General features: G+C 34.0%; 1 protein-coding gene across 1 annotated transcript; it reads left to right on the top strand.

The window, feature by feature from the left end:
* Nucleotides 1–3,387: 3,387 nt before the first annotated feature.
* Nucleotides 3,388–26,297, top strand: LOC129217390 (uncharacterized). The gene is made up of 6 exons (XM_054851687.1): nt 3,388–3,867; nt 9,605–9,749; nt 15,494–15,636; nt 20,160–20,277; nt 24,167–24,292; nt 25,874–26,297. Exons 1-6 carry the CDS (start codon nt 3,828–3,830, stop codon nt 26,178–26,180), a joined length of 879 nt encoding a protein of 292 aa, XP_054707662.1. The 5' UTR covers nt 3,388–3,827; the 3' UTR covers nt 26,181–26,297.
* The last annotated feature ends 270 nt before the right edge of the window (nt 26,298–26,567 follow it).

Raw genomic sequence — 26,567 nt, 5'->3', positions numbered from 1 at the left:
CAAATGTTTATAATCAGTCTTCATTTAATGAACTTACGTAATGCAATAACAGTTGTCCTTAATATGAATTACACTATTAGATATGAGGCCAAATTTCAACAATGGCATGAATATCCACTTTGCCCAACACCCCGGGTAAAGTAGATTCGGTACTGGGGCAAAGCGAACAACAACATTATTTGTCATGAAACTAAATATTAAAAATAAAATAAACATCGAAAATTACAGGCTCATATTAAAAAGCATTTTTCTACAGTACTAATTATTGCAGTATTTATTATAACAAACAAAGGAATTAAACTAAAAAAAAGTCAACATCCAAAGTTTAGGAGCATATTTAAAAAAAAAAAACATTTTTCTGCTACATTACTAATTATTGCAGTCACCACAAACAAAATCATTACCATTTTCGAATGCTGAACACTCTTTAGGACACCATTGAGTAAAAATACGACATTGTATCCAGTTTTCTTTTGGCTGATCATCTTCTTCAATGAATATTTCATCACAGAAAATGCCCCTTACATCATCAAATTTCTTTACTTCCTACTTCTTATCATTCTCTTATGCAGTTCTATGTTTTGTAGCAGAGATTTTTGATTCAGTCTTTTTGGTAGTGGTCTTTTTAACAGTCTTTTGAGAAGCTTTAGTCGAAACGTAATCTAGTTACTTCATGACAGTTTTTTTTTTTTTTTTTCAATTTTTTTTTCTGATTGTCCTTTACTGGAGTGCTTTTCAGGAGTCTAGATATCTGTAGTTTTCGTTTGCGTGTTGTTATTGGTTTAACAGGCAGAAGAATAGGTTATAAAACTGAAAGACTGTAGTAGTTCTTAGAACATCCAGGTTTGGATGAAGCGGTGGGAACATGATTGTCTTGGATTTATTCTGTTGTTTCAGATCCCAAGGGAGTGTTAGGATGGTCTTCAATAATAGCATTGTCTTGAGATCTTAAAATTGAAGGACTTCCAGGTTCGGATGAAGTGAATTGTCATGACCGGGCATAATGAATATGGTATCCACTTTACCCAATCCGCTTTGCCCTTCAGGTACATTTTTGAGGTTACTAAAAATTACTAAAAAACCAGAGCATCTAAACTCGTCGTCTACGAATAGTTGAAAGCTATATAATCGTACATCAAATCCTACTCATAAAAAAGAACATGCCGCAAATAGTATTAAAGTTATGAATGAAACACTAACCTCTGTAAACTAATATTGTTTTCCCCAAAACGTACCTTGTTCGGTCGCTGGCGTCATGTGACGCGAACTCGTCTCGACGTGTTTGCCGCACACGGAGCGGCAACAGGCGACCGTTTCTATAACAACGCGGCTGCCGTCCAACTAATTATTTGGGAGTTATAGGCAAAATTCGCTTTGCCCGGGGTATCCACTTTAGCCGGGTTTCCCCTACAGATTTAAATGTTGGCCCTTGACTCCGCTTATTTCAGAAACGTCCGTCTTTATGAAGGGAAGATATTCAGGGGAAAATTAACGAACGGAATTCCCAATGATATGTTGGTTCGAGAGCTCGAAACATAAAACATACCTTGTAATATAAGAAATCAACCAAAAGGTACAAAATTTAAATTTTGTACGACCAAAGCACTTGACTCATTTGATGGGTCATATTTCAAAAAGTGGGTGGGTCTTGGTTTTACTTCTATCAGGAGCTATTGGTCAGAGACAACAACGCCGCCTATAATTAATTTGAATTGAAAATTGGCGAGAGTAGGGTTGTAATAAAGAATGCAAAGCTTGTCATTTTTACTTTTTCGCCAACTCGTAAAGAACTGAAAATCTGCTTATTTAAGCTATTATTACCCATGTTAACTGAATTATCCGGGTTTTTTATCATATGGATTGTCTTTGGCCCCAGTTAGCCCGGACAAAAGAGGTTGCACTGTACATCCAAAACTTTTCAGAGTACTAGTTCCATTCCAGAGATGAATCAACAGTTACAACTCATAATGTAGGTTTGCAATTTTTGATAAAATTTTGTTTTAAAATGTAATAATTTAAGTTTATTGAGCGGTAGAGTTTTATAATAACTCATTTTAAAGAGAATCGCACGCACTATAACTAGATATGGAACTTGAATATTTTTTCGGAAATTTTTGAAATTTAAAAATTCAAAACTATTTGAAATAGCGTCTTTTGAAAATTTTAAAATAAAAATATATGATTTGAAAGTACGTATTTTAGTGAATATATCTAAAAACTTTCATAGTGGGACCATGAAAAGATCACAGGTGGAGCAAATAATGTAGGATATTTAATTGCAATTTTTGCTAACAAATTTTAATAACTGCGTAACTGATGATTATTCATGGTTCCACTCTGAAAACTCTTGGATGTATTAATTATAATACATTTAAAAAACCGTTTTCAAAAAACTTTTCAAAGGATTTTATCTTTAAAAATTTCTAATTTTTAATTTAAAAATTTTGCGAGTTTTTTTCTCCAAAACTGTTCAAGTCGATCAAACTAAAGTCCATATAATTGTTATTAAATTAAGCTATTATACGCTCTGCAACTTCCATAGAGCTTGAGTTATAGCATTTGAAGCACTAACGACAAATTTTTAAGAAAGTGTTTTTTAATGAATTTCAAAAATTAATTATTCATCTTATGAATGATAGATATATTTTTTCAATTATATCTAAACTTAAGATGATTTCTAAAAGTTTCATGAATATCTGAGATAGCTAGGCTGAGTGCCTTGTTGACTTTACATGAAATGATCTGTTCATATTTTATTACTTCATTTTTTAATGTTGTTAATATCCGTCTTTTAATTTGACATGCAATTTCGGATATTGAAGTTTATTCACCGGCGTTTTATGTTTTGTCAAATTCCAATTGTCAACCGTTTCCGAACAATAGTTTACATTAATAGATTAGAGAGATTATCGAGAAAATCTAGGCTGCAATGATTTCTAGTCATGCTCACTGTCTATGGAGTTTTAATCCCGTTAGTTAACAAGGCGTAATAGCACAATGCAGGAAAGTGTCCTGAATCGCAAGGTCACCCGCAGTTATATAGCTGCTTTTAATTTCTCACCCTAAAGACCACCAGAATGTATCCCCGGAAACTCTTTACTGACGTGAGAACCGGATAGCGAAGCATTTGTCTAAAAATAACGGCCTAAAGTGGACAATAAATGACCAACATTATTCCAGCAGAGGGAGTTAAAACCCTCCGCATCATTCCGACAAACAGGGCTTTTAAGGGTGACATTGTTCTTCCAGCTTGTCCATAAATTGTCCTGCCCATTCACTCCCTAACGTGAAAACGATTGGTTGTCACCGCCTTTCATTGGATAGGAAAATTTTGTGCAGGAAAATAACCGTCCTTACAATGCTGGCCGGATATCCAGGAAGTGTGGTTCGTTGGACAGTCTTGTTTTGGCTGTCGTGTATGCTGACCAGCAGCAACTGACCCCGTCAATTCCTATGTTGAAAACCACCCACATTTCGTGTTTTTTCTATCCTCAGTTTTTTTCCTTTCATTGATTTCATGTACTGAGCTTTGTGATGATGCGCATGCTGCGAATCCTCGTGTTTGCAAAAGTTATGACAAAGCACTAGTTTTGATATGGCTAGCAAATCTTAACATGGGCACTTCGTAAGGGCTCGAATAGGGTTTTCGAGATTCAAGTCTATATCTTTTTTTAAGTCGAAGACATTAATTTTTGGAAGGAAGTTAATTTTTTATCAACTTCAGCCAACGTTCAGTTGTTTTGATGAGGACAATGAATGCTTTATTTTGAAGTGAGAATCAAAAATTCTTTACAGTCCTCTGGATTTAAAAAAAAAAGCCGTCAACAATGAATTCAAGTGCTAATTGGATGTTTATGTTCGTGTTTGGTAAGTGATTTTGTTTATTCAAGCAGTAAGTTATATATAAGTATTTTAGCTTGAAACTGTCAAATCTTCTACATTATTTTGATTCAGCATTCTCCAGTAAATACTAATGTGTACTAATTTGTTTTGAAAAGAATCTAAAAGTTCAGTATAAAATTGCATACTGTATTCTTTCATATGTAGCGAAAGTTTCTGTTTTTAAAAAATTCCTTTAATAATGTTCTGTCTTATAGATACTTTTCTTCTCCGCATCCTAATTTTTATCTTATAACATCCGTAGTTTAATGATAAAAATAGTTCAAGCAAGAAACTAAAAAGGAGAACAGCTGAAAATTTGCTAAAAATAAACTAACACCCTTTATAACAACAAAACAATTGCACTTAAATTTCAAATTGTATATCATCTACTTGACACTGATGCTACGAAAAAAAAATGATTGATTAGAAAAATGCATCAGCCACAAAAGCATTGTTAAAGTATTACTGTTGTTATTAGTGTTTTATTATTATTGCTAACATTGCTATTTAGATTTGAACAACTATAAAACTATTCATAAACTAGCTTGTTCCCTGGCGTTGCTCGGGTGCTTATTAACGTGGCATATCTTATAGATAATTAAATAATGAACTCCATCCTGTGAGCCTACCACCTCCTAGGTACATAACCCAAAAAAACTTCAATCGCACAGAAAAAGCAAAGCAAAAAAAAAGAAAGAAAGAAAGGAAAATGACGTTCCCTGTGACAGTAATAATTATGAGAAACAACAGCTGCTTTTCTTTATTTTCTTTTTTGACTGGCAGAAAGCAAAAAACACCACTTTGACGTGATTAAAAATCGAAGTTCATCTTTACCCATAAACTAAAATAGAAATAAGTAAAAAGAACAAAATAATATTCATTTAGAAATGAAAGGACGAAATTGTTTTTCTTAAAAACCTTTTTTTTATTTGGCTATTGAAGTACAAACAGTTTTAAAAAATGTAGCTACCCGTTATACCCCTTTAATTGCGTTAGTTATTTTGGAAAACTTCAATTCTTGAGGCTTCTTGGTGCAATTTAAAATGTTACCAAATTTGCAGTAATTCCTTTGGACTACCTTAGATAATATACACCCCCACCCTACTTTGAAAAACAGTCTGTCACTAACTTTCGAAAAAGAGATATTACCACCAAACGCTGGGATACATTTGGGGACCATAAAATGAAAAATGCCCATCCCAAATGTTTCCAATATAAAGTTTGACGATTGTTTGAAATTGTGCAAAAAAAAAAAAAAAAAAAAAAAAAATGAATGGAAGTTTTTGTGTTGTTTAAAGATTTGTCTAATTTAGTTGCCGGATTATTTTACATATTAATAAAAGTTTTTAACATCATTTTAATCGCAATATTTGGTTACATCGTGAGCTCAAGAAAAAATAATATGTAGTTTTTGATATCAAAAACAGCGACAGTTGGAAAAATTTCCGAAGGGGATCCACTACACGCAGTCTCCGCTTTTGTCTAACACGGTTTTTCTCTTCTTTATGTAACAAAAGAGTCATAAATATCTCAACACTTTCATATCAAGAAAGGAAAACGCATTACTTAGTTTGCAAAAAATTAAATAAATATTTATTTTTAATTGTCAAAAAATATTTATAAAAAATTAACTCTTGAAATTGAATTTTTTAAAGTAGGTTTATAAGCTTTGATGAAAATTTCACAACTGCATTACGAAATACTAGTAGTTTTATTCTCTGCATATAATGGTTAGCTCCAATCGGAAATACTTGGATACAATAGAATCATAGTTATCTAACATCCACTCATTCTTAAATCGGCTTGTCCTAAATCTTATATTTCTCATAATCATATAAGCAGGAAATATGCGGGAATGCGCATTAATACATGCTCCGTACCATTCCAACATCTTATCGCCCAAATCTTTTGCATTACATTTTTTGAGGTTTCAGCGGTTTTTGAAGTAAATAACAAAAGGGAAACCTTTTTTTGCGTGAAAAATCAACATTACATTACCTTTAATTTTTCTATTGTGTATGTATTATTTAAAAAGTAAAAACTTTCTGTTCATCATAGACATTTTTTTTTAATTTCTGGCGCACTTAAAATCGAAAAAAAAAAGAAAGAAAAGAAAAGAGAGTGAGAAAACGAGAGGGGGGGGGGGTTCTCAAAACTATTTTACTTCAAACACCATATCGTGTTACCATTTCTATCAAAATAAACAGGAACTAGAAGGCGCATCATTTAAAATTTTTCCAGTGAGGGCAAATGATGTGTACTTAATGCAAATTTTATCGGAAAACAACTCCCGCTTATAAGTCAAAATATTAACTTTTCAAATCCCAAAAGAGGGAAGGGCACAGGTTAAAGCAACATTGCTTCATGAAAGCATGCAGTAGATAAGTTTAGTAGCAGCTTTTTTTATCATTAGTAGCCATTTTATCTAACACTTTTTTTTATAAAAACAAAAAAGCGCTACACTAAAAAGTAAGCAGTAGAAGAGAATACTGGCATATGAGATCCTACTACTACAATGTACATATGAATATTTATTTAAAAAAAATATAGTGTTAAGAAAATTTAAGCTTAATATTGCTTCACTTGACAATTTTTGCTCATTAAAAAATGAAGTGCACTAATTAATTTAAGATTAAATATGTTTAAAAGAATCAAATTTATTGAAATGATAAACTGAAATTTAAAAAAAATTAATTGTGTTTTACTAATGTATGCATGAAGAGTAAAATAAAAAAAAAGCAATTAAATAAAGGCATCTTTTCATTTTCTTTTGCCGTCGGAATGGTTTCACCACAAATTAATTTTCTGGGAACAAAGACATCTATAGTTAGTATAACGATGCTGCCAGGTTAGATTTGCCCCAAGTATGGTGTTAAAAACAGGACATTTTAATTAGTTAATCTATCTTCTAAAGTTTCTTTCTGCATTGAAAAACTTTTGTTGTTCAATTTCTTCTCTACAGAATACTAAACTCTTTCCACACCTTTGCACGCATGTCTCCCCCCTCCCCCCTACATGCTTTCCAGATCACGCTCGCTGGGAGGGGGGGGGGGGTCGAGCACTTTTATATCGCCAACTAAATGTGACCAAGCACGGATTCAAGGAGAGGAGTATAGCGACCACAAATTAGTTGAAAAGTAAAACGGTTCGTAAAATAAAAACATAATTACTGACATTTATAATATAACATATTCCAAAGAACATATGTTATGCCTCAAATATTAATACTTCTCACGTTTTGTTACAAAACGGCTTTTCGCAAAGAATCCAAAAGAAACTGAGAGTTTGCATTATAAAATAAGGAAAAAAGAGCATGTACATTTCTAAAAAAAGTAGTAAATAACGTCGACCAAGTACGAATAACCAATTGGATTGTAGACGCGCGTTTCAGGGTTTCAAGCAACCCCTTTTTAAATGCAATGAAGTGTGAGTTTTGTGATGTAAAATCATTCGAGAAAAGTCGTCCATTCCTTTTTTCGGTTGACTTGGCATCTGAAAGCTCTCAACATTGTTGCATCGAAAAAGAAGTTCCTTAAAACCACGAAACACGTGACCGCCATCCAATTTTTTAATTGAGCTTTATCAACGTTTTTTATTACTTTTTCATTGTTTCAGAAAGGCGTTTATTCATTTCGTATGCACGTAATTGCTTTTAAATTTATTCCTAGTTTCGATAGTACAATGTAAAGTTTTAACCAACCAAAATGACCTGAACAGGATATATGCCAGTAAATTTTGTAATGCTTTGAAAGACATGGCGTTGTGGTTAAAATTACTGCTAGAGCGGAAGATAAAATTGAGTATTTCATTTTCATTTAGTCGCCTAAGTGTGACTATTGGTCGCCAGGTGGCGAATGGTGAGTGATTATTTCTAAGTGTATGGAGAGTAATCTTGAAGGGGAAGCATGTGAAGGAGAAACAATAAACGTTACTCTCAACTTGCAATAACTCCATAAACATTAACATAGAAAATGTATTGTAACCGCCAGCATAATATAAATATATTTTTCGTCAGCCAAAATGCAGTTACTTGCATGTTATCTGCAGTCTCAGAAGTTTGGATTTTGACAGAGGGAAAAATTTTATCTGTTTGCAATGCCGCATCCGCATAAAATCAAAACTCTTCCGCGAAAAACGAAATAAAGACGTTCAATCATAAACCGTGTATAATCAAATCTGCGTAAAATAAACCCGCGTAAAATGAAGGTCTAAATATTTGTTGTCGTAAAACTAAAGAAACACTCTTAAAGCATTGTGTATGCAAAATTAAGTAATAAAAAATATGAAATCCATTTAAAATGAATTATTTGCCTGGTTCAGAATTATACTGATAGTTGAGTAACTTTCAGCCACATTAGAAATGGGATGCAAAATAATCTTTTACAATAAAAATTCTCTAAACATAAACCAGAAAAAATAAAATTTCTAAACATCTATAAACTCTCCGTTTATATCATTTTCAATACATAACAATGGATGAAGTCTGATTTCAGAAACTCCAGAAATATCTTTAAAACAAAATCTCCAGAATTATTGAATGGTGCAATGAGGCTGTTGTACAGTATTGATAATTTCTTTTTCTAAAATAAGGAATAGAAACTCTTTTTCATAACAGTACCAGGAGAGTACTACACTACTCTGAACCTTATAGTCTTTTTTAGCCAAATGTACGACGTTTTTTTGAAGTGGCAGAAACTTTTCCCGCATTGCTCAAGGTCATCCTAATTGACAGTACAGATTTCAATACCAATGCATGCGCACGAAAAGAAAGTATGAAGCTGAAATTCATTACGTATTTGAGCTATTTAGGATTTTTTTTCTTCCAAACTTAAATTCATTAAACATTAAAATATACTTTACCCAAGCCAATCAGTCGAGCTGATACGAACAGTGGGCAAAATAAATGCCGAATAATAAGAGAATATCGATTCATTTCAAGACAAAGGATGTCATTAATGTTCCTTGTATGTATTGAAAGAAATGTAAGTCTTCTAGGAAGCAAGTATTCAAAAAACTGAGTGCAACGGAATTTGATGTAAATAAGTAAATAAATAAGAAGAGGGGCAGAAAATAAAGGTGAAAATGAAGCGTCATTACTTCAGTTTTTGATGCGTGTAAAGCGTTTTTTTGTTATGAATTAGAAATGACATTGATTGATAGATTAAGTGTCTTCGGTAGAGTAGCCAGGGATTTTTGACCGTCTTTAAATGAAAAGTTTTCGATTGTCCTTTATAAATAATCATAGTAATAATAATAATAATAATAACTCTCCCTAGGAGCGGATGATCGTTTATTTACTTAATTATAATCTTCATATAAATAATAGCCGATAATTGAGTAACCCGCGTGTTTCAACAACGAAATTCGCGCCACGGCATGATAATTTGATAATGCGATTTGGTAACGCAGGGAAAAGCTTTATTGTGACAAGGCTGAACTCGATCCATTAACTTAACTGTTTCACTGGTAAGACTGTGCCATTTCAGGGAAATGAAAAAACGGAAAAGCGTTAAAAAATGAACGCCATCCACTGGCGTTTAGGTTTAATCCACTGGAGTTAGGGTTACAATTTCAACCATCAAAATATCACCAAACAGGCAATTGCTTCGTTAAAATGTAGAAGCAATTTTCACTCGTCATACTTTGACGGGCAACTTTAAGGTAGTATTAATAATCTGCATTAAGGTAACTTCTATAACTAATATGCATTTCTTTTCGTTAGTTCTCTGGTGCCTGATACCGTTCTGTGAGAGCAAAGATGTCTGCGAAAGGAAACTGGGTAACTGCACGGCCATGATGCAACCCGTACTCAATGAAGTGCGATACATGTTCCCTATCACGCAACTCGAAATCGAAGGCATGTGTCAGTAAGTACACAAACTCCAATACATATAGTAGATATATACACACACGTTAATCCTAGATGCATGATTCCAATGGCAAAAATGGATCACAGAAGAGCCTCGACTTCACACCAACTAATCGAAAAAAAAGTTCCGAAAAGCGCACATCTGACTCAATAGTAAGCTCGATCAGTCTTGAGCAGAGATTTCAACCTTTTTTGACCCGCGGGAGGGCAAGAGCTTTTCAAACAAAATAGTGAACCGATGATGCCTTGTTTCTTCTTTTCTTTTAATTTTCTTTCTTTTCTTGATTTACCCCCCCCCCCCCGGGTCCAAGAAAAGAGAGAGAGAGAAAACCCTTGCATTTGTGGACCGTCAAAAAAACATATAAATTCGATTTACAGACCGGTAAGGGTTTTTTTTTTAATTTAATTAATTTTTATTTTTATTTATTTTTTTATTTTTATTTATTTTCTTAATTTTATTCATTTATCTTTTTGAAAAAAAAAAAAAACTGTTCACTCGAGAAACGTTTAACACTAGTGAAAAATATTTGCGAATGTCTGAGGTTTTTTTCTTTTTTTACAAAATAATAATAATAATAATAAATAATTAGTAAATGCATAAATAAAGCTTTATTTTTTATTTTATAAAGTAAAGAATAGTTTTTAATGTGGACGAGCAAAAATCTCTGAGGACCAGCGAAATTTTTGGACGAACCGGTGGCGGTACACCAGTTGAGAATTGCTGGTGTAGAAGACTCCTTTGAAACAATATGGCTATGTTGATTGAAAACAATGCTTAAGAAGTACTTTAGACGTTATGTACGTTAGATGTTGTGTACTTCATACGTTATGTTCCACTATCCACTGTAAAAAGCTTTGGAGAAATGTTATAATCTGGAGACTTGACTCAGTAACAATATGCAGCAATAAAATGGAAGTTTATGAAACAAAACTACTTATTGAATAGCTGTATTGATGCGCTTCTGATAAGGTCATTTGGGACATTTTCTTTATCTCTCTTTATCTCCTATCCTTGTCCTTTCTTTGTAAGAATGTGTTATTGTGCTATGAATGGTTGCTTTCCCTACACACGGGTCCTTATGGCATGTGTGTACTGTGGAAGTCGGACTTCACACAAAATTTCGGTACAGTTGGAAGAGTGAAGCAGCTCACCCCAAATTGCCAGCCTAGTTGGCACTAAACAACAACAACATTAAATGTGTGTAGAATGTATAACAGTAATAAGGAACATTTTTATTACGTAAAGGACGGTGATAGCATGTTGAACTATGATGTACCCCACCAGGAGTGTCCACCTAGGAGGGGGGGGGGGGGCTCATGGCGCAGACTGTGCCATGGAAATTTTTAGGGGGGTGTTTTAAGGGGTATTTTTTTCATGGGGGGCTCTTGCTTTTGGGGGGTCATCTCGATATTTAGGGGGTGCGCCCTTGCTCTTAGGGGTGGGCACCCCTGTACCCCACAAACCCAAGATTTCTGCCTTTAAAGCCACCAGAGTGAAAATGAATCCATTCTCATTTGTTTGCATTTTGTTTGATATTCGTAAGTATTGGTAAAGTTTTCTATGCATCAATCTAAAAAGCAAAATTATTTCAGCAAAAAAAATTCACCTGCTATTTGCTTTTGTCGTTTACCCTTGCAACGCCCTTAAACAACATTGTTGTCCATAAAAACTCAAACATTTGATTGATGATCCTGCAAGGAAAATGAGAAAAGTGATGGAAACAATGGCGTGAAAAATTGTGAAAGTGAATTCGTCAACTCATTTCCGTTTTCGAAATGTGAAGTGAAGCGTATATTCGAGAGCTAAAAGCGAAAAAAAAAGGACGATGAACATATAATCAATCACTGAATTGTCCGAATTTTGGGCACCACCCTGCAAAGCATGGCTGCTAACAAGATTTTTTTATTTATTTATTTTTTCAACTCAGCATTCCTCGGTGAACTCTTTGAACTTACTAATTCCAATAGTTATCAAGTTATTTAATATTCAAAAATTAGAGGCGGCGAGTGGGGCTTAAAAGTGCGGGTGCAAATTTGTTTTAGGGAGTTGAAGACTATTTTAGGCTTTTTGAGTGACTGTGGGGGCGGGGGGGAGGCTTCTGATGTTCTCTCGTGTAAATGTTTTGGAATTGCAGTTTGGAAAACGCCCTTTTTGTAGAGTTTTGTCAACGTTCTGAAGAACGGAAAGTAGTTTCCAGGGTTGTCCCCTTAACGTTTTTTGAAAATAAAGTTTAATTACTAACAATAATAATAAAAATGAAGAAATTTGGACTGTCTTTGGTAATATAAGGGTTAGGAAGGCTTTTCTTGGAGAAAATCTTAAACTGATGTCTTAAAGACGCAAACTAAAGCCATCTTTAGAAACTTAGAGCAAGGGGTTTGGGGTTCGCTCCCAGAAGTTTTGCAAAGTTTAAAACGTTTTTTAAACGTTTTTTAAAACGTTATTTCAGACTTCTCTTCTCTGACTTAAGGAGGAACAAAAGGGTTCGGAGGTTCTCCTAGTATTTTATTTATTTACTTATTTATTTATTGGAACTGATAAAATCCTAAGAACTCAGTTTTAAACTTCCTTTGGGGAGTTCAGAAAAAAATCTGCGGATTTTTTTTTTCTTTCTAAGTTGGAGCTTTAAAAACGCAGTTTTACTCTATCTAGGGGAATTCTTTTCCTGATTTTTTTCCTCACACTGGAGTCTTTATAGTGCACATTTAGGTCATCTTTGAATTTTAAGGAAGGAAGGATTACGCTTGGAAATTTTCTCCTGGAAGTTTTTTAAAACTGAAGTTTTTTTTTTTAACTGAAATTTTAGGCACTATTTAATGACGTTCGGGTAATCTCACCCAAAATGTTTTGAAACTAAAATCTTAATGTTGACGAAATCTTTGATGATGAAAAAAGTGCGGGGCAGTCACCCACCTTGCCCCCCCCCCTGTGTGTGTGAACGTGCATGTGTAGGACATGGACGCCTCCGCCCTGGAGAAGTGGTCCCCGGGGACAGAGCTCACCAGCAGAGGAGCCGCACCTGCAGAGGCCGGTGGGCGGTAATGCTGCAGAGGATCCTGGTCCAAGCTGAAAAAGGAACCACAACGTCAAGGACGGCCAAACGAAAACAATTGTGATTGCTCAAAAAAAAAAAACAGAAATAACTCACATATATGGAAATGCATTGATTTCTCGAAGCAAGGTAGAGTCAGTTGCTCTCTTCGGCCCCCCCCCCCCGTAAATGACGGGCCTTTGGGCATTAAAACTAAAACTAATATCAAGTTTGAATAACACGGTACAGATCAAGTCACAGTACCATTCAGCATTCTTTCTGGAGTCTTCGCTATGGTCTACTTTTAGAATTTCTTTTTACCGATTATTGCATCTCCAGAAGCGGTATTGCACTCAAATGTATGATTTCCAGAAAAGAAAAAATCCTTTTAATTCTGAATTTTTGTTCCTTCCTTTTTCTTTTCTTTTTTTTTTTTTTTTTTCTTGTTTTGAAGAAATGCGTATATCTTTCTAACGTTTTTATGAAGATACACAGAACAATTGCCCATAGCAAGAAAAACTAGTGGAACTCACAGACTAACATCAGATTTTCACGATGCTGGATCACCAGAAAAACTTTTTTGGTGCTTTAATTTCCTGTTGATGGTCCTCTAAATGCGCTTTGATTAAGTGTTTTGTGGAAAATGTAAGCTTAAGCAAATATTTTATGCAAGAAGAGTTATATAATACAATTCGTCTTCTTTGCCTCTAGAAATGTCAGTTTTTGGGAGTGTCCGGATACTTTTTGCTGTACAGTAGGTATCTCAGCCAGATCTTACCTTCTCGGAGAGGGGGGGGGGGTTATAAGACGGTTATAAGACTTTACCTCAGTACTGGTCCCAAACGGCAACTTCTGGAGGGTGGCAAATTCACCCAATTTCTGCGTGTGTGTGTGTGTGTGTTTTCGTTGTAACTCGATATAAAAGCTTAAAGGAAGCTGGATAAAGCAAGGCGAGTTTTAAATTTTTGCCCCGACCGGAAAAATTGAAGATTCGGCACTGCTTTTAAACTACTCTTTTAGAATGCTGTAAAAGCACGAATTTTTGCAAGCCATAATTTTCGAGAAAATGAAGGGTAACGGTGATTTTGCGAGCTGAAAATTTCGCGAATTTTATGTAAACAACCGAAAGTTGACTTTGAAATATTTCTCGAGGCTTAAACTTTCTCGATTACGACGTCCCGCAAAAAATTAAAGCCTCACAAAAATAAGTGTTTTTACCGTAAATAAATAGATAATGCAAATCTGGTTCACCCTTGCTTGCAGCAATAGTGATGGCCATTAGCTTAAAATAGCGCCTGCATTTGCTTAATCTCTCTTGAATCTACTTTATTTGAGCGCCACTCTCAATCCAGTTATCAAAGCTTGGAAAATAATGCATAAAAAAAAAAGAAAAAAATAGCGAGAGCAGCAAAGGAAGTAAGGAAGAGGATAAAAATACGGTAATTGTTAGAGAACCAATTTCCGTTTTCATAACAACAGGTCAACATCACTTTCACATGCACTCCGAAATGGCCTGGAATAATGGACAAAAGGTGATTTCCTCTTCAAAGAACCTCCCTCGATGTCATTAAGTACGACGACTTAATTGACTCCTGCCGGGCTTTTGCTCAAACGAATGGTAAATAAGATTAATTACCAGGTTCATTCGTGACGTTCGAATGCTCTAAGCGAATATCCGATACAAAAATGTATCGGAAGATCTGAATGATGACACGACAGAAATTAGAATTTATCATTTTGTTAATATATGTTTAAATATTTGGAATCTGGAAATAGTGAAATTTAACTTGTGTACAATTAAATCAGGATTGTATTTAAAGGGTTAGTTTTTAGGGTTCAAGCCCCCTCAGAAAATGTTTTAAAACTTTTTTAAAACTGCTTTTTATAATGCTTTTTTTTTTTTTTGCCTAAAAATATTGCTATCTTAGTTTATTTATTTTTAAACAATTGTTGAGTTTTTTTTTTTAAATTTTATTTTGAAAGTGAAATTTTGTAAAAACTTATCTTTATCTGGAGTATTTATTTTTACTGTAGTTATTGCAAACATCATTTTTTACAAAACGGCAAAGCGTTTTCCTTCAAGTTTTAAATATCTGACACTAACAAAAAAAAAAAAAAAAAAAAAAAATCAGAATCAATCAGAATTAAATTTGAAAGTCTACAGTCAACATACTTTATAACTCAAAAATATAAATTTAAGAAGTATTACTTTGAATGCTAAAAACAAGTAGACTCATCTATTCTTTGAGTTCATGGATTTTTTAACAAGGGTGAACTTATGCTGTGTACACAACACACATTTCTTTTCTTCATTCAATAGATACGTCATCTTTTACATGAACACATGTTAATGCCCTTAAAGAAGTACTTATACACCCTCATTTTAATAACCTATTGAACAAAAATCTATACGGTATACGAATGAAATCAAATGTTAGAGATCATATAGAGTTCACGAGTAATGTGTTTGGTAAAACCCTCTTCGAAACAAAAGTCTGGTTACGGCCCTGTATAAAGGTATTTTCGCAGCAAAATCAAACACAGATAGCTAGTTTTTTTTTTTTTTTCGAAAAATTGTTTTTTGAAAACTTTTTATGTTTTTTGAATCAAACATTTCTGTTTTCTTCAACAAATGAACTTTGACTATTAAAGTTAAGTATAAATATATATATGTTACGTTTTAAGCAACTAACTCAACTCCCAATTCCAGGGTATGGAGCCATATAATGGACTGCGTCAGGAAATATGTCATTGATTGCTCTTCAGAGGAGCAAAGAACGAAATTTAATGAAGCTGTAAGCAATTCCATAGATTCTGTACATGCGATATGTAGCTCTGATCGTTACAGGCGAGGTAAGTAATTAGAGATTTTATCAAAGATTCCAAAATTTAATAACAACTCTAAATAGTACAGTAAAATTAGGCCAAAAAATGGCCAAACCCAAACATCCAAAAAAAAAGTGAAACCTGTTGCAAATTACTTCTTACCCTTCCAGCAAGAAGGGGTAAAAAGTCCCAGCAATTTGCGCGTCGGGTTTTGGGGGGAAGGGGGGGACAAAATAATCCTCTATTTAAATAAAAATAATTTCTATTACTTAAAAAAAATTCTCAAACCTCGCAGAAACCACTCTATAATAGTAAAATAATAAACTCTAACAGAAAAAAATTTTGATTAACAGGGGTGCACAGGCGGGGGGGGGGGAATGGGGGGGGGGGCATGGAGCAGCTTTGCGTCATTGGAATTTTTAAGGCAGTTTTTTCAAGGGGTATTTCTTTGTTTTTTGAGGGCTTTTATTCTTGATGGATACTCCGTCACACTTAAGGGGTGCACCTTCCCTTTTTTTTTGGGGGGGGGCCTTGAATTTACATTCTAAAATCAACTATTGCAGTGAAGTTCACGAAAAAATTTCCCTGATTTAAACTTTTCCGAAGTACAAAATGCCACACAATGATATAGTAATGTCAGAATGATAATTCTAAAAGATCTAAGCGAGCTCATTAACCAAATTATTTGTGACTGGAGTTATTAAACTGTTTAGAGCGCTGGAAAACAAAATTCCTGTGCAGCATAAAAAAAGTTCAAATTGACCAAAGTTTCCCTACTTCTTCTTGATTAACAAACTTCAACTATTCTACAATCTTTTGCCATCACCGTAAGGGGGGACAAACCGAAATTGCCAATAGTGAGCTGGGCAATGCTGCAATTCTGCACCCTCTAAGTCGGTGGGGGTTCTCATTTGCGAACGCCGAGCTACCTCTCTTTTACGCAGCTGGTTATGTGAATTATGCTAAATATGCGGACATATACTTTCAACACTATCTCAAACTTTTGAGTACATTATGCGGTAAAAAAAAATTTGATCACATCAAACATCAGCTATACAACGATCTAACTCAGTGACAAATTCAGGTGGTCTAGAACCTGTAGTGATTCAACGATAGAACAAGTCTTGATGAGAGCAATGAGCAATACAACAATAGAATGCTAAATATTTACACCTTTTTGTCTCCCAGTTTGGAAATCACAATCCGTTTCTAAAGCCCCCAGAAGTTCATCCCTCTCAAGTTGGTAGTGGTATCGCGCGCTGATGATAAGGTGAGTTGCGATGAGACCTTTAACGTTCGGGTAGTAACATCAAAGGATATTGAAAGGCAAACAATTTTGTGGCATTTCTTTGTAAAGGAGGTAAACAGTTATGTTTTAGCTTCTGTTAGGAGAGTAGTTACTATTGGTAAAGATGTGTAAGCCCAAACCATCTTTTACACCGAATGGTATGAACAGTAAAGATGGAATAACAAATTGCTAAAAACTTCTGGCACGAGTTATGCGCTGATCCTCCATTAGTATTTGATGAATCTGGTTTCAGAAGGAAAGAAATCTTGTATAGTTAAAGTGCTATTATCTGAAGCAAAAGGTTCATCCACCATCAGAGAAGGAACAACTGGTGTCATATATGAGGCAGTGAGAAGCAAAGGGATGTAAGTGGACACTTTCAAGTTTTGAATGAAAGGCGTTTAAAGATAAGATCCTAGGTAGGTTTTCATTGATTTTCTTTTCTAAATTATGCTGTATAGAAGCAACTACCAGGTCTACTAGTACCATCTCTTGCCTCTACATAGAGGAGAGGTTCACCAACCATTTGTACTGGTTATCTCTAAATTTTTAATTTTCCCACTTGCATCCCTTTGCTTCTCACTGCCTCATATGTAATAGATGGAAGATACCTGCTTGATCATATTTTTGGTAATGATATGTAAACTTCAAGGAAATATGCCAGCACTGCAGTGTATAGGTAATTTGTAAGTATGGGAAAGCTAGTGTCATTTTTGATGGGTGCAAAGAAAGCACCACAGAAATATAATCTGCGTCCTATTACAACTGTCAAGCCTTCTGCTCTAGAAGACTTTCTGCGTCTCAAACCTCGTGCTTGCTCTGAGGAGTTCATTGGATATAGTGAATGTTTGAAAAGTCTGAAAGTGGACTGAAGTGCTCAATTATATGCACAAACTGTGTTAGACATAGCTACAACAATAACGAGTTTGCTGAGGATCTAGATTCCAAAAAACATCTTGATAACGAAAACTTTTTGTTAGAAACTTAGGAGAAATCATTTGAAAGTAAAAAAAACAGTTCAGCGTAATTTTTCTGGCCATTTAATCAAATATGCACCATTAGAGGGGGTGGGGGGAGGATAATATTTTAGTATATAATTTCGTTTTGGGAGGTGAGCTACTGTTCTTATGGAGTGGACAGTCCTGATTTAATGCATTTTTGATTTGCATGAAATAATACTTCTACTTGAAATAAAAGGGAAGGGGGGGGGTGAGGATTCATTTTATTTGGTGGAGCGGGGGGGGGGGGGGTGCTGTAGCTTTGAGAGGAGGTGCATCATCGATCTTGGAAAATGGACACACTCGATTTCTAACTTTAACTTAGCATAAAATAATGTTTCCATATGAAACGTATGGAGAGGGGTTCGGGGGTACTGCTTCGTTTTACGGGGATAGGGGGGATCTGTAGCATTGGTGGGTTACGTCATCCCTCTTGGGGGTCAAACACCTTTAATTTCATGCTTTTAAATTCAGTAAAACATAATATTCTCACTTTAAATTTACTCTAAAATTTCTGGAAAAATACCCAAAACAGCAATTTTTAGATGTTCCCCATTCCAAAACCCGACGCACAATTGGGTGGGACTTTTTACCTGTTCTTATTGGGAGGGTAATAAACAATTTGCACCAGGTTTAGCTTTTTTTTTTTTTGGATGTTTGGGTCCGACCCCTATTTTTACTGTACTAAAAAGGCATAGAACTGTCTAAATAAGATATTTAACTAAGGGAAAACTAAATCTAAAAGCTCTGCTGAATCACATTTATAGATTCCTAATAAACGCTCTCGTGATACCATTGCACCGGTTCTAACTTGATCAAAGCAGCCAATGGCACAAATTTTCAAAGCAAAATGCATTTTCAGTGAAACTCCGATTTTACGTTTCTCAAGGGACTGAGTTAAAAAACACAAAATGCGCAAAACGTATAGTACGAGAAATACATAGAAAGCAAATATTAAATTTAAAAAAAAACTAAAGTTAGTAAACAAGACTTTTTCAATAGGTATATAATGTCTATAATTTACGAAAAGGATTTTTTTCCCCTGGTCTTTATGAGGAAGAAAAGTTTTTCATTATTTGTAAGCTCTGCTTCAACGAAATATTGAAAAGAAGGGACGAGTTGTGCTTCCCGTTCTTCTTGTTCATCCTCATTGACAGACGAAAGTCCGTAAGGACGGCTACGGATTGAACAGTAGCACTTTTGTTTTCATACATTAACTTTCAACAATGTGAATTATCTTTGAAAAGCACCAATTAAACATATTGCTTATTTTAGAATTTTTTTCTCTTTTTTTATTTCCCAGGGAAAATGTAGAATGCGGGAAATTCATAAGTAACAAACTTACAATCCGGGTTAAATTAACATTATTAGTTTTCGGAAAAACTGGGATTTGATGGAAAAAACGTGAAATGCATGAAAAACGAAAATTCGGAGGACGTAAAATTGGGGTTTCCCTGTAGTTCGTAGTATAATTTATTACTTCGCAGTTCTTCGGAGGAAGAGTGAAGCTATATCGAAAAATAGCTATTTCTCAAATAATTGCACATTCTTGCACTGATCCCGATTTTCCTTCTGAAAGTCGAATAAGAGAATTTCATTGTTTCTCTTAAAACTGTTTTGAAGTCGGTTTTACAGCTCCGTTATGACTCATATCAAAATTTCATTGAAATGAAAGTAAAAAAATATGTCATTAGTGGCTAAAATAGCTAAAATGTATCCAAAATATATGTACAATTAAAAACTGAATTCAAGAAATATGAAGTACATGCAACATTTGAAAAAATACTCATTTTATCATATACATTGATAAAGGATGCATTTGAAAAAAGTATTGCGTTTATTTTTTCAATATGTTTCTAAAAATATAATTTGAACAAAGCACTTCGGTGAAATGCATAGTCATGGTAGTAAAGAGAAAGCGAGAGCTTTTTTGTGGGGAGAGAGATTCCGAAAACGTAGCATGCATAAATTAATCATTTCGAATTTCAAGGCAAAGTATAAGATAACTTTTTAGGCTTACGCATTTTTTTTTTCTTTTCTTTTTTACATCAATGAAAGCACACTTAATGAAGAACATTCAAAAATATTGTTTGTATGAAAAGTTCTACGAAAATATTTTTATATTTAATAGATGCTTTAAATGCATCGAAATGAGTTGCCAGTTGGGTCTTTTGTTGATAGTTTAAAAATATCTGAACCTTAAAAAGTAACTTTGTAATTTAATAAACCTTATCTGCTTTATATGCCATCCTTTTGTTTTACAGATTACTTGGAATATGCAACCTGTTTTCGGAAAGTTTCCATGGATAGCTGTGGCAACCATTTCAGAAAAATGGTAGACAGCGCTTATAACCCACATTCTTTAGAATTACATATATGTTGGTATGTTTATATTTGACCTAAAATATTCCAATTGATTGTTTTTTTTTTTTTTTTTCCTTTTTTTCTGAGTTTATCTTCCTTGCAAGTGTAAAACGTATTTGAGAAATAGAGAAATACATATTACAGGTGAAACAGACACTATTTTTGTCTCTAAATTACTATTTTGAATGCCCGAAACACTTGAGTTCAAATGTAGGGGAATGTGGGGCAAAGTGAAATGGTGAAATATTTTCTCTGCTTTTAGCTCCACCTATCTGGTAATATTTTAGTAGCGCATTTAATCTATTCCAGTAGGTAAAAAAATGCCACCGAAGATTAAAGCATATGATAATACAGGCAATTTTTAAAAAGTGACACTTATATTGTAATATTCTGTTGCAAGTCAAAACTTATTTTTGTTATTAGAAAATAATAAAGTTCCTGCTATTAACATTTTAAATATTAATTGATACCTTCTAATACAGGGTGAGTAAAAATGAATATAGTGATTACAAACGGCTATAACTATTTAATGAGAAAAAATATATCGATAAGATTTACACAGAATGTAGGCGGAACTTCAAAAAATGTTTACGTAAAGCGCAGGTGCAGCAAAGTGGAAGTCTGCACATGCGCGAATTCAAACTTCGCCGACGATGTCTTTTGCTCTTGGCCACCAAGACCTCCGGACTTGACACCCTGTGATTTCTTTCCATGGAGTTATGTGAAAGACAAGGTATTTATGCACCCCTTGCCCAAAACAATTTGAAGAACTGAAAGTTCGCATTTGTAATGCGCTTGCGTCGGTTACTGCACAAATGCTTCAGAATGTATGGCGTGAAATGGACAGCCGCTTAATTATTGTTCGTGTGACCAAGGGAAGACACATAGGAAATCTCTGAGATATGTATACAAAATTTTGAAGTTCCGTCTACATTCTGTGTAAATCTTATCGATATATATTTTTTTTATTAAATAGTTATAGCCGTTTGTAATCGCTATATTCATTTTTGACTCACCCTATACTCTGTGAAATATTTATTCAGTTAATATTACGCTTATTTGTATTTTTAATATTTTCTACAATCAGTCATGTACATGCGGGGCAAAGTGAAATAGTTTATTTTGTTTATTCGCACATTCATTTACTGAATAACTTACGAATTCATTTCTTAATTCATTCATTTGCATTCCTCCATTTACTAATTCACTGATTTATTCATTCATTCACTCATTTTCTTATTCATTCACTCTTTTACTTGTTCATTTACTTTTTATCATACATTAATTAATTAAATAATTTAGTTTTCAGTTTCTTGTTTCCGTATATTTTCATTTACTTATTAAACCTTTTATTTACTGATTCATTTGATCAAAAATATTTTCTATAATTGAATAGAAAATATTTCATTAGAAAAATATTTCATTTTTCACTTGCCCCATGGGGGGAAAATTAAAAATTTTCCACTTTTTTTTGAGGGCGCAAATTTATTGTCAAAAAAAAAAAAGTTTCAATGTACGTTTTATTATAAAATAGAATGTTCTTTCTTTATGTACTGTAATTTTCAAAATACATTTCCAATTTGTTCATTTTGAAAAAGCTCAGTCATCCTAACCATTTCACTTTGCCCCACATTCTCCTAATTAGTTTTGGCTGCTTTGACCAGAAGACCAAAAAACTTCTTGCAGTAAAACTTCTCTTTAGTGGTTTACCAAAGGTGTGGCCAAACAACGGCCATCTTGAGCAATGCCCATCGAATAAAAGTTCGACCGTGATGTTTTCTGTGAGTACTCGCTAAAAGAGACTTGATAAGCACATCTCATGAATGAATACAATATAAAAGCAAAAGATACAATGAATGAAAGCGCTCACCTTTGGGTAAAAAATAACTAAATGAAAAAACAAGTGCTATTAAAACATAAAACTGCAAAAATATTACAAAAATTATTCTGTAATCAAACAGATTTGTGTTTTAACAACGCTAATTTTTTTCCATTGAAAGATGCAAGTCATTACACGAAAAAGCTCAAATTTAGGGTCAGGATTAACTTTTCAAATTTTAATAATAAAGTATTATGTATCTTTGTACGTGTTCATAATAAATCATTCAGTAAAAGTTAATGGATTAGCAATTTTGAAGCTATGCTTCTTATGGGACGCAAATACTATGCTGTTAGTGCTCTGAATTAAATAAAACAAGTTTCAATCCGATAGGCCTTCGTTTCCCGGAGATAACAGATTTTTTTTTTTTTACTTTAACTTTTTAAAAATGTTCGTCTTGAATTTTTAAAAACTTCTAGGTGTCCTATCTATTAGAAAATTTTACTGTAATCAACGAATACTTGAAACCTGTACGAAAATATATCACAAAATACTTTAATTAAAATTTTAAATTTTGGTAATATGGTTAAATATATTATTTTGATAAATTTAACTGCATTAATTGAAGCTTAATTCGATTTCTTTGTTCAAAACTTCAACATTATAAGCTCTATTCAATGACCATCAGTAAACAAAAAAAAAAAAAAAAAAAAGGATAGCTCCTGTCAGTCAGTTCCACCGACTGCCATTTTTTATCTTTTGTTTTAATCGTATGCAACAAGGAAAATAAGAAGATGTTATTCATTATTTCGGGAGAAATTTATTTTTATAAAATCAAAAATGAGGCAGTGAAAAGCAAAGGATTGTAAGTGGGCACTTTCAAGTTTTGAGTAGAACGCGTTTAAAGATAACATCCTAGGTAAGCTTTCATTGAATTTTTCTTCTAAATCATGATGTATAGCAGCAACTACCAGGGCTACTAGCATCATCTCTTGCCCCAAGGCAGAGGAGAGGTACACCTACTATGTGTACTGGTTATTTCCAAATTTTTAATTTTGCCATTTACATCACTTTGCTTCTCACTGCCTCAAAAAAGTCAAAATTTCTTTCAAATCTATTCTTCACATTGGAAAGAGCATGAACGAAAACTAAAATGAATTGCCCATAAGAATATCATGTTGGGATAAAATGTTAAAAATAATTTTGTGAATAGCAATTTTTGAAACGTATCGACTAAAACCACGAAACCTCAACTTAACGTTTGTTAGTTAACGCTTGTTAGCTATAAACTAATTCAATAACGAGTTTTATTTATATTTAGGAAATTGCGGCTCTCAGAATTGCCTCCCCATCTCCATTTATTGCACCCTCCTTTCTCCATCCCAACTATTTTACGTTTACTACAACTCAAAATATTTGCATTTGCAGCAATTTTCAAAGAGCTTCTTTAACAGAAGGAAAAGCTAAGTGCTTTATAATCGATTCTTTAAATGTAATTTAATTCATAATGAATACAGTATTAAACTACATTTCTTCTGAACAAATTATGTGTATGCTTTAAGTTACTATTATTATCCACAGTTTTTAAAAAAATCCGATCAAAAGATCCTTAACATTTTAACTGCAAAATAATAATAATAATAATCAGATAATCAAGTCTCTCTATGAAACTTAATGCGACAAAAACAGCATTTTGGACCTAAATATCAACGTAATTTTTTTCTTCGTTGAGCTGAAGAAGGCGTAGCATTACCCCCTCCCCCCTACCACAGGAAAATTAAAAGAAAGATAACTATACATTCAATCCATATCATCTATCTATTTGCGCAGAGAAGAAGAAGACAAAACCACAATCATTTATACTTCTAGCAAGACTATTTAAACTTACCTTTTTTCAGCTTTGCAGAATCAGAATTTTACAGTAAAATTATTGTATTCGTTCAATTTGAGGTAGCTTGTCTTTCAAGATGAAACTAGCATCAAAAACTCTACTTCTAGTAACTTATCATAGCAAATACAAACAAAAATAAACATGCATAATTTTTAAACTGCTGATAGCAAATGAATTTAAAATTGTTTTCTTTGCAGTGCTTACAGACAATATGAGAAGTGCGTTTCAGAACCCACTCAGAGAATTTGTGGACCTCAAGCTTTGCATATACTTGACGATTCCATGTCTTCGTTACGAAGCCGATGCGAGACAATTACGAAATCGTAAGTGAGATTTTTGAATTACATACCTCGTTGTTTCTTCTAGAAAGAGTCGGGAGTGAGAGGTAAAACAAGTACTATTAAAAATAGCAATGGGGTCGTTTCCAAAATTTTTAAAGTACTTTTTCTGAAAGAGCATGCTTAAAAACATAGGATCTGACCATTTTTTAAATAATTTGTTTAAGTTTAATATTTAAAAAAAAATACTTTAATCGGTGCGCTTTCAATGTTTATGCTTCTGTCCAATGACATCACAAATGATGAAATGCCATTTTCACAGAGCAAAATATTTAATTCGCATCTTTACTCACGTGTATTGGAAACTATATGTTTGATAGCAAGCGTAGAGCGCAATTTTAATTCGCTTCTTGATATCATAACGTGGAATCGCAGTAGAAAGATGCGGCAAAGTGCATCATTTGTGACGTCATCAAGACCGCGCCTTGTTTGAAAATTCGGACATTTAAAAGAATTAATTAAAAAATAACTGTTGGGAAAATGAAAGTATTTTCTGGGTCCATGTTATTATTATTATTTTTTGCTTATTCTATCAATTTCAGTGACAAAAAGTTCTACTTTTGACTGAAGGAAACAACCCCATTGGTAAGGTAATTGTCTTTTGCTGCTTTTTTTCAAAAGTTCACCCTTTTTTAAGAATAAATTGAATTTATTGTAGACGCACATATCAGTTGCTTGAATGTTAGTTCAATCGTTAGTTTTGAAGAACTCGGTTACATCGAGTTTTCGGATACATCGCGCTTTTTTACTGTCCCCCGACGATATGGTTAGGGGTTCCCTTTTTGCGTATTTCGTTGAATGTGTGTAAAGTTCCAACAGATAACTGTAGTTACACCACTGGTCCCGTTATTTTTAATTTCTTCTTCCCTGGAGTCGAAACGAGAATAGTTAAGTATAGGACTCAGTGTGACCTGACTATGACTTATGAAGACACAGGGAAAGATCTTGATTTGATGTCCCGAGCCCCCTCCTTAAACTATACTGGAGCTTTAAAATATTGTGGTTTTTTAATTTGCAAAAGAGGTTAGAATTGTAACGAGACTTTCTTTTTTAGACTTAAAATTTGCATCTTGCTAAGTGCAGTATACTTTAAACTTTCGACACATTTCTGAACCGCAAAGCCAGACTAGGGCAAGTCCAAAAATTGCGATTTTCAGTCTATTATAGTGCATTGTATGTAGAATTCTATTCCGCATCAAGCCACATATATAAACGTAAATGCAAAAAAAATCTTTAGTAATTATTTACCAGTGTTAAAAGAGCTCAAATCCTATCCTTTGTACGCATCAGGAAAAGGTTTTCCCTCTCTCCTGTTAAGTAGCTATTGTGGCTTGCGTACGTTAGTCTGGCTCTGAGGCACAGATTTGATGCTTTGAACCACATGTGTCCATGCCTTAAGGTGACCCTTCTAGAATCCGCTCTTTATCGGACAACCCTACTAACTCAGTGCGTTGACGCACTGAGTTAGTAGGGTCGTCCGACAAATGCCTGTTTCATCATTTTTTCACTGTTTTGCAATTTTGGGTAGAAAAAAAATCTAAGCTTCCATTACTGTTATCTTCACAGACTGAAGCCATCGGACAAAATATGTCCAGCAGAAGGCAACAACGTTCAAGATACGCAAGAGTATCAACCAAGACCAGCATTGCGTCACGTGGAGCAAACATACAATCCATTAACCACATCCAGTTACCTCCTCAACAGTCGTCCAGCTCCACAATATACGACCCCATCTTGGACACCACGTACTGTAATTTACCCGCTACCAGTGACCAGACACAGTAGCAGAATATCTCACAACGATGCCTGGACAATATCAAGTTCTGCCATATGCTTACTAGCGTCTCTATTGTTTGTTTTCTGTCTTTGTTAGCGACTGGTTTCATATTGATACGGGGTTATGGAAATAGAGGGGAGGGAAAGTGAAAGAAAGCTTTCAATTCATGCTGTCTTGGCTTGCGAACTCGATTGTGCTCTAATAAAATGGTTACTAAATGGGTGTTGAAATTTTTTCCTTGGAATGTTAGTAGTAGTTGCAATTTACATAGCATATCAAGAGTAAACTGGTTAGTTCTATGAATAATGTCATTTCTCAACATTTTTCGAAAAATGTCCTTACAACACTCGCGTGGTGTGCGCTGCACAGGATTCAAAAGCATCATTGTTTTTAAAAACACTAATCCACGTTCAACAGCAGTGGCTCTCACCCTGGAGGGGCGCGCCTCCCTAGTCGGGAGGGGGGGGGGCAGGGCATAGAATT

This window comes from Uloborus diversus, chromosome 2 (assembly GCF_026930045.1).
Source record: "Uloborus diversus isolate 005 chromosome 2, Udiv.v.3.1, whole genome shotgun sequence".
In the NCBI taxonomy this organism is placed as follows: Eukaryota; Metazoa; Arthropoda; class Arachnida; order Araneae; family Uloboridae; genus Uloborus; species Uloborus diversus.
This window is presented reverse-complemented; position numbering and strand designations above follow the sequence as displayed.